The sequence below is a fragment of the Sceloporus occidentalis genome, unplaced genomic scaffold (assembly GCF_023333645.1).
Source record: "Sceloporus occidentalis isolate IW3139 unplaced genomic scaffold, rSceOcc1.0.p SCAF_322, whole genome shotgun sequence".
NCBI classification, from domain to species: domain Eukaryota; kingdom Metazoa; phylum Chordata; class Lepidosauria; order Squamata; family Phrynosomatidae; genus Sceloporus; species Sceloporus occidentalis.
This window is the reverse complement of record NW_028317302.1, coordinates 9,376-19,300: the sequence shown is the minus strand read 5'-3', so window position 1 is coordinate 19,300 and position 9,925 is coordinate 9,376. Positions and strand designations below refer to the sequence as shown.

The window sequence follows — 9,925 nt, the reverse complement described above, 5'->3', positions numbered from 1 at the left end:
TCACTATACTATCACTATACTGTCACTATACTGTCTGTCACTATACTATCACTATACTGTCACTGTACTGTCACTATACTATCACTATACTGTCACTGTATTGTCACTATACTATCACTATACTGTCACTATACTGTCTGTCACTATACTGTCACTGTATTGTCACTATACTGTCACTGTATTGTCACTATACTATCACTATACTGTCACTGTACTGTCTGTCACTATACTAACACTATACTGTCACTATACTATCACTATACTGTCTGTCACCATACTGTCACTATACTGTCACAACATTGTAACCATACTGTCACAATAGTGTCACAACATTGTAATCATACTGGCACTGTACTATCACGGTACTATCACTATACTGTCACTATACTGTCACTGTACTGTCTGCCACTATACTATCACTATACTGTCACTGTACCGTCACTATACTGTCACTGTACTATCACTGTACTGTCACTACACTGTCACCATACTATCACCGTATTGTCACTATACTGTCACTGTACTGTCACAACACTGTAACCATACTGTCACTATACTATCACTATACTATCACCGTACTGTCACAACATTGTAACCATACTGTCACAACATTGTAACCATACTGTCACTATACTATCACTATACTATCACTGTACTATCACTATACTGTCACTGTACTATCACTATACTATCACTGTACTATCACTATACTATCACTATACTGTTACCGTACTATCACTGTACTATCACTATACTGTCACTGTACTATCACTATACTGTCACTGTACTGTCACCATACTGTCACTATACTGTCACTATACTGTCACTATACTGTCACTATACTGTTATATCTCTGCGACTATTTGAAGGAGTTCTGAATCTGGATTGTCAGGTGACACCACACACCAATCAGGAGGCTAGGGCTGAAGGGCAGCCCCTGATTGGCTGAGCCTAGTCAGCTGACTCCAGCGACCAATCAGCAGCCGGCCCAGGTTTCCTTCGCTCTGATTGGTTAGCCCTGGTCAGGTGACACCACCCACCAATCAGGAGGCTAGGGCTGAGGGGCAGCCCCTGATTGGCTGAGCCTAGTCACCTGACTCCAGCAACCAATCAGCAGTCAGCCCAGGTTCCCCTCTCTCTGATTGGTCATAGAAGCTGTACAATGACCGCATGCATCTGTGTTTTCATTTTTATAACCTAACAGTTTCCATCAACATCTTATCATATTTTACACTCGTATCTGAATAATGATTTTATACCAAAGAGTTCATTAGATCAATTTCACTGTCACTATACTGTCACTATACTATCACTATACTGTCACTATACTATCACTATACTGTCACTATACTGTCACTATACTATCACTATACTGTCACTATACTATCACTATACTGTCACTATACTGTCACTATACTATCACTATACTGTCACTATACTATCACTATACTGTCACTATACTATCACTATACTGTCACTATACTATCACTATACTATCACTATACTGTCACTATACTATCACTATACTGTCACTATACTGTCACTGTACTGTCACTATACTGTCACTATACTGTCACTATACTATCACTATACTGTCACTATACTGTCACTATACTATCACCGTACTGTCACAACATTGTAACCATACTGTCACAACATTGTAACCATACTGTCACTATACTATCACTGTACTATCACTGTACTATCACTATACTGTCACTGTACTATCACTATACTATCACTGTACTATCACTATACTATCACTATACTGTTACCGTACTATCACTGTACTATCACTATACTGTCACTGTACTATCACTATACTGTCACTGTACTATCACTATACTGTCACTGTACTGTCACCATACTGTCACTATACTGTTACCGTACTATCACTGTACTATCACTATACTGTCACTGTACTGTCACTATACTGTTACCGTACTGTCACTGTACTATCACTATACTGTCACTATACTGTTACCGTACTGTCACTGTACCATCACTGTACTATCACTATACTGTTACCGTACTGTCACTATACTATCACTGTACTATCACTATACTGTCACTGTACTATCACTATACTGTTACCGTACTATCACTATACTGTCACTGTACTATCACTATACTGTCACTGTACTGTCACTATACTATCACTATACTATCACTGTACTATCACTATACTATCACTATACTGTCACCGTACTATCACTGTACTATCACTATACTATCACTGTACTGTCACTATACTGTTACCGTACTATCACTGTACTATCACTATACTGTTACTATACTGTTACTATACTGTCACTGTACTATCACTATACTGTTACCGTACTATCACTGTACTATCACCGTACTGTCACTGTACCATCACTGTACTATCACTATACTGTTACCGTACTGTCACTATACTATCACTGTACTGTGTTCATGCTGGAATTGGACGGGGGTTTGGATTCTGCTGAATAGAATTTCTCCCAAAGCCGGGGGGGGGGGGGTGACCCCCTGATGACCCCATCCTGACCCAAGCCTATGGGCTCTTAAGCTGACCTAGAACACCAGCTAAACCTGCCCTCCGCCCCTAGGGGGTAATTACCCCTGCAGTGTATTGGAACTGGTTTACTGCCCAGTAAATAGACACCAGTAACTCCCAAAAACAGCCACGGACCCAGGAGCTGCCCTCACACGGGGCAGATGAGAGGGCGAATTCTTCACGCAGAATGCCAGGTATTAATGCCACCGTGAACCGAAGGACATGATGTCATAACCCGGTCAGGAAACAAAAGCTGTGATGTCATTAAAACAGGTGATGTAAAAGTGGGGGTATTACTGCATTCCCTACGAAGAGAGTATTTATTACTTTATGCCCCTGTGCAGGTACGGGGCAGATAGACTATAATAGCCCCCAAGGCACAAGAATACAAGAAAAACACTGAAGTTTAACCCTCCGCTGACCGCGCGTCTCCTGCGGCTCCATTAACCCTACCGATTAGTCGTTAGTCGTAGTAAAAAGGGATGTAACGTTCCATACGTTTCTGAGACCTCAGCGGTCTCTTCTTCAGATGGAATCCTCGCTGGAGTGAAACTCTAGAAAGTCCTTGAATGGAGGGTGGTTCATACACCCAGCAGGGTAAAGAGTCCCACCAGACGGTGTGTTAATCATTAAATACCCCCACATAATGACTTTATTACCCTGATAAAGTGTGTAAACAGCAGAAAACTGCCCCAGGTGACTTTATTTTTACCCCACCCCCACCACCAATAACACTAATCCAGGCAGAAAATCACCTGGGACACCGGGCTCCTTCAACAGCAACCCTTGCCAGGTCATCCCTACAAAAGAAAAAAACGATGGAGAGACTTTGTGCGCGCTGGGGGTCCTGCGACATGCGCGACGATCAGCTGGATATTCATGTTCATCAGGTTACAGGACACAAAAGTCTCCGGCAGGGGGGTATCAAATGAAATGGCAAGCAGTGTGCTGGGTGTATAGCGGGGCATTAGGGTAAGGAACAGGGAGGAGGTTCTGCCCCCTCTACACAGAAGTGACCCGGCACGCAAGGAGACGTTTCTCACCAAAGCGAGACTCCTCTGTACAGTTTCCGGTTCCTCGGCCCCCAGGCGAAGGAAATGTGAAAAGAGCGGAGGATTGGAGGACGAGGGAGCGGAGGATGAGAGGGTGGGAGATATGTGGAGCAGCCTCCCAGCAGAGGTGGTAGAGGGTAATACAGCGAGGGTATTAAACATGTATGGGAGTCTCTTCCTGGAGATGTCAATGTTTCCTGGAGACGTCAACGTCCTCTCCTCCCCCATCCCACCCCCACCTAACACTGCCCCGCCCATAACCCAACCGACCCACTATACCACTCCTCCTTCCCCGCCCATAACCCAACTTCCCTATTAAAGCACTCCTCCTGCCCCGCCTATAACCCAGCCTCCCTATTATAGCACTCCTCCTGCCCCTCCTCTCTGCCCTCCTCCTCTCCACTTCCCGTTACCCCTCCCTGTACTGAGAGAGAACGAGACAGGAGGAGACACCGGGGGAGGAGGAGACACCGGCGGGAGGGGCTCCAGTGACAGTCACGAGATCAGGAGTGAGAGAGAGTGTGATACGGAGAGACAGCACGATACGGAGAGACAGCACTATACAGAGACAGGTAACGGCACTATACCGAGAGACAACATTATACCGAGAGACAGCACTAAACAGAGACAGCATTATACAGAGACAGCACTATACCGAGAGACAGCCCTATACCGAGAGACAGCACTATACAGAGACAGGTAACGGCACTATACCGAGAGACAGCACTAAACAGAGAGAGCACTATACCGAGAGACAGCACGATACAGACATAAGTATAAGTGACAGCTTCCTGCTGATATCACAGAATCTGGATTTGTGTTACAGACAGACTGCGCACCTTACAGAGAGGAACCCTGCTGCCTGGTACCGAGAGGGACCCCGTCGCCCGGTGCCCAGGGACCCCGCTGCCCAGTGCGTAGGGATCCGCTGCCCAGCGCAGACATGCTCCCCACTTGGTGCGTCCTGGTCCTGGTGGTCTCGTGGGCCCCGGTCTCCAGTGGCCCCGTCTCTGTTCCGCTGACCGGACCGGATCTGTCAGAACTCGGGCTGCACTTGGGATGGCGGAACCTGACGTGCACCTCGTGCAAGATCCTGTTCACTGTGCTGGACATCAGCTTGCGGGTAACGTATAGCGATACTGAGTGCGGCGGGTGCAGCCGTGATACCCCCCCCTGGGGTATCAGGGCAATGTGGGACCAGTTTCTAAATGTCAATACTGTGCAGCCAATGGGAGATCAGCGAGCAGGGGATCCAAATCCCTATTGGCATCGGTCACAGTGCTAACGATCCCTTAACCAGCTCAAGGAAGTCTAATAGATTGTAAGCTTTTGAGACTATCTTATCTGCTATATATATATATATATATATATATATATATATATACTTATTACCTGGCTCGTCTCAAAGGCTTGCAGTCTTTTACGCTCCCGCTGCTCTCTAGATCTTTGTTGGGTGTCATCGCCTTCTCGGTTTTTCCTCCCCGGCAGACGGAGAAGAACATGGAGCTGGTGGCATCGCTGGCGGAGAAGGTGTGCGTGGAGCTGCGCATGGAGGGGCCCGACGTTTGCCATCAGGCGGTGCAGCTCTTCAAGCGCGAGGTGATCACCGCCTGGGTGCTGTCGGTGCTGCGCCCGTCCGAGATCTGTGGGCTGTTGGTGGGCGCCAGCTGCGGGCACTGGGACATCTACTCCGACTGGAACGTTTCCCTGCCCCGGACCCCCAAACCCCCCGTTACCCCTCCGACCCCCCCAGCGCCCGGCGCCAACATCTCTCGGGTCCTCTTTCTGACCGACATTCACTGGGACAGGAGCTACACCCCGGGCGCCCTCCCGGTCTGCAAGGAGCCCCTGTGCTGCCGTGGGGCTCCGTCGGCACGCGGCAAGGGCGCGGGGTACTGGGGGGAGTACGGCGCCTGCGACCTGCCCCTCCACACCATCGAGTCTCTCCTGCGCCACGTCTCCACTCAGGGGCCCTTCGACCGCGTTTACTGGACAGGCGACATCCCGGCTCACAATGTCTGGCAGCAGACGCGCGGGGAGCAGCTGAACGCGCTGGAGACCATCACCGGCCTCGTCCGGAAATACCTGGGCCCCGTGAAAGTGTACCCCGCGGTGGGCAACCACGAGAGCGCGCCTGTCAACAGCTTCCCCCCGCCCTACGTGCGCGGCAACCTGTCATCCAGCTGGCTGTACGAGGCCATGGCCACGGCCTGGGCACAGTGGCTCCCCGAAGGTGCGCTGAGGACGCTGCGGTAAGTCGGTCCCCGCTTCACACGTTGGCACTGGGTATACAGGCTGGGACTGGGTATACAGACTAGCACTGGGATAACTGGGTATACTGGGATAAGTGGGTGTACAGGCTGGCACTGGGTATACTTGGATAACTGGGGATAACCGGGTATACTGGGTGTTAGAAGCATAATTCCATAATAAACTCCTGGGCCCCGAAGGAATTCTTTAATGGTGTAAAGATTCCCCAGATGTTTTGGACCCTCCGCACTGGGTCCCAATCTGTTGCCTGGTGATGGGTGTTGGGGGGGTAATGGTGGGAATCCACCCAAACTGGGAGAGGGTGTGGAGACCTTCTCACCACGGACGATGCCCTCATCTCTTCTCAGAGCGGCCGGGTTCTACACGGCCAGGATCGGCCCCAAGCTTCGCCTCGTGTCCCTCAACATGAATTTCTGCGCCACGGAAAACTTCTGGCTCCTGATTAACTCAACGGACCCCGCGGGGCAGCTGCAGTGGCTGGCGAACGTGTTACAGGACGCCGAGGACCACCGGGAAAAGGTGATGCGGGGATTCTCATCTACCCAAAATACGGCCTTTTAAACTCAAAAAGCAAGATGGTGGCGTAGTAACGTGGTAGTACCGTCATAGTAATGTGGTAGTAAGGCCATAGTAATGTTGTAGTAATGCCATAGTAATGTTGCAGTAACGTCATAGTAATGTTTTAGTAACTTCATGGTAACGTGGTAGTACCGTCATGGTAATGTGGTAGTAAGGCCATAATAACATTGTAGTAACACCATAGTAATGTTTTAGTAAAGTCATGGTAACATGGTAGTAACGTTATAGTAACATCTTAGTAAAGTCATAGTAGCGTGGTAGTAATACCATAGTAACGTGGTAGTAACATGGTAGTAAGGCTGTAGTAACGTTGTAGTAATGCCATAGTAATGTTTTAGTAACGTCATGGTAACGTGGAAGTAACGTCATGGTAACGTGGTAGTAACATCATGGTAACGTGGTAGTAATGGCATAGTAAAGTGGTAGTAACGTTATAGCAAAACAATACTGTCTGGTAAAGGGCTTTACATGAGATTTAAATGTTACTCTGCATTTCACATTTACGGGAGTTGTGGGTGCATGGAATGGTCTTCCAGCAGAGGTGGTATGGGTACTATTCCTTTGGTTCAGCCTCTTATTTCTTTTGGGCATGTTGCGCCCACTCCCCTCCCCGCTCCTGTCTCTCCGCTCCCGCCTTTCCAACCCCCCCCACCACTGAATTTCTGGCCAGGGCAGTTACACAGGAGGGTTTGTGTCTTAAGGAAGGGGGAGGCTGCGGTTCCGGCTCATCAGCATGGTCGGGTCACATGATTTATCACCTGACCTCAGAAACAAAAAGAAATTAAATGTATCTGGAACCATTTAGTTGCACTGTTGAGAAATGACCCGGCATGCAGACGGTTAAGCGTGTGCAGAATTCTACGGAAAAAAAGACATTTTTTACCAAAACAGAACTCCTCTGGAAAGTTACGTTTTCGGTTCCTCGCTCCGTCTTTTTCCAACCCAGAGAAGCCACGAAAACCCCAGGAGAGGGAAACTAAAACGGGAAGTGAGAGTCATACGTGACGAGAGCCCAGAACGTAACACTAGAGGCCCGGAGGCTGAGATAAGAGTATATATAAATGGAACAGCCTCCCAGCAGAGGTGGTAGAGGGTAATACAGTGAGGGGATTAAACATGCATGGGATAGACATACGGCTCCTGAATCTAAGACGAGACCAACGTTTAACGTTAAACGTTAAGGTTTGAGTCTTTACAGCAGGAGAAACGAGTGACTAGACGGGGGCCGAATGGGGCCGATCTGCCGGAAGGTTCTCGGTTTCTAAATTCTCTCCTTGTATCGGCCTTTACCACTTCTTCCGGGAGGAAGAGAATGTGGGTGTCACTCGCACTCTTGGGTAGTTTATTCGGCGCTTTAACGCTTCGCGCTCTTTCCCGACAGGTTCATATCATCGGCCACATCCCTCCCGGGGTCTGTGAGAAGACCTGGAGCTGGAATTACTACCGGATCGTGAACAGGTGAGGAGCGGGGCGCGACGGGGGCTGTTAATATCATATATAATAATATCCGCTCCCCCCCAGAGTGCGGGGCAGGGGGGAGTAAATAATTTTATAATTATCTCCCCAGGATCGCGCATGCTATGTGGGGTAACACTGTTACACTCAGTACCCTTTTATGTTTATTACCCCAGGTATGAGGGCACCATCGCCACTCAGCTTTTTGGACACACTCACCTGGACGAGTTTGCGGTTTTCTACGACGAGGAGACGCTCTCGCGCCCGGTGTCCGTGGCCTTTATTGCTCCGAGTGTCACCACTTACATCAACCTAAACCCAGGTAACTACCCCTGCGGGATACATTGTATCATATGGAGGTTCCATCATGTGTCTCTGTGTCCCCCCGCAGGGCGGATGGTATATTCTGTCTCATGATTCTGTAGGTTGCGGGATACATTGTATCGCATGGCGGATCCGTTACGTGTCTCGGTGTCCCCCCGCAGGGCGGATGGTATATTCTGTCTCATGATTCTGTAGGTTGCGGGATACATTGTATCGCATGGCGGATCCGTTACGTGTCTCGGTGTCCCCCCGCAGGGCGGATGGTATATTCTGTCTCATGATTCTGTAGGTTGCTGGATACATTGTATCGCTTGGCGGATCGGTTACGAGGTTCCCCCCCCGCCAGGCGGATGGTATATTCTGTCTCATGATTCTGTAGGTTGCCGGATACATTGTATCGCTTGGCGGATCGGTTACGTGTCCCGGTGTCCCCCCGCCAGGCGGATGGTATATTCTGTCTCATGATTCTGTAGGTTGCTGGATACATTGTATCGCTTGGCGGATCGGTTACGACGTGCCCCCCCTCCGCCTGGCGGATGGTATATTCTGTCTCATGATTCTGTAGGTTGCCGGATACATTGTATCGCTTGGCGGATCGGTTACGTGTCCCGGTGTCCCCCCCGCCGGGCGGATGGTATATTCTGTCTCATGATTCTGTAGGTTGCTGGATACATTGTATCGCTTGGCGGATCGGTTACGACGTGCCCCCCCCCCCTGCCTGGCGGATGGTATATTCTGTCTCATGATTCTGTAGGTTGCCGGATACATTGTATCGCATGGCGGATCCGTTACGTGTCCCGGTGTCTCCCCCGCCGGGCGGATGGTATATTCTGTCTCATGATTCTGTAGGTTGCCGGATACATTGTATCGCATGGCGGATCGGTTACGTGTCCCGGTGTCCCCCCGCAGGGTGGGAGTGTTTTGGGGGTCGGGGGTCATTTGCCCCATGCCCCGGTTTAATGAATGGCTGTTTAGAAAGGGATGATGTCTCTTCGCTGGGGATTCTGGGTAATTGTGTGATCTCTCCGCAGGATACCGCGTCTACCTGATTGACGGAGAATACAAGGGGAGCTCCCACATGGTGCTGGACCACGAGACCTACATTCTGAACCTGACCGAGGCCAACGCTCGGGGCCGCGAGGAGCCGCGCTGGACTCTCCTGTACAGAGCCCTACAGACCTACGGCATGAAGTCCGCGTTCCCGGCCGCCTGGGACGAGCTCATTGGCCGCTTCCTGAAGGACGAACGCCTTTTCCAGACCTTCTGGTATTTATACCACAAGGGCCACGTGGAGGAGGTCTGCACGGAGTCGTGTAAGACCACCGTCATGTGTACCCTCCGCTCCGGCCGCTCCAGCGACCCGCAGCTCTGTAAGGATTTGGGGAGTACGGCCCCCGCGGACTGGAAGCCCAAGCGCTTCTGCTGAGACCCGGAGGGCCCCTCGTTGGGGCTTCACAAGATTTAACGTCAGAACCAGCCCAAGGCGGACGGCCCAGAACCGATCACCGTTTAGCTGACTTTTAGCCGTCGTGTTAACTCTTTGTGCCCGGTGATGGAGCCGGCCCCAGAGTCCAGACTCAGAGAGGAGCCCCTGGCGCTGGTCCATGTCCTACCAGTCCTAGAGGTTCTCCAAAACCACCGTTCTCCTTAATGAGAGCTTCGTAGATTGCAGGCTTTGCGTAGTGAACCAGAAAAGCTTTCTGAC

At 50.0% G+C, this 9,925-nt stretch overlaps 1 protein-coding gene across 1 annotated transcript; it reads left to right on the top strand.

Moving 5' to 3' along the window:
* The first annotated feature begins 4,534 nt into the window (after window positions 1–4,534).
* Window positions 4,535–9,646, top strand: LOC149274579 (sphingomyelin phosphodiesterase-like). Its single transcript, XM_089505288.1, has 6 exons — window positions 4,535–4,714; window positions 5,080–5,843; window positions 6,210–6,381; window positions 7,823–7,899; window positions 8,073–8,218; window positions 9,252–9,646. The coding sequence occupies exons 1-6, from the start codon at window positions 4,535–4,537 to the stop codon at window positions 9,644–9,646; spliced, it is 1,734 nt and encodes a 577-aa protein (XP_089361414.1).
* Window positions 9,647–9,925: the final 279 nt, after the last annotated feature.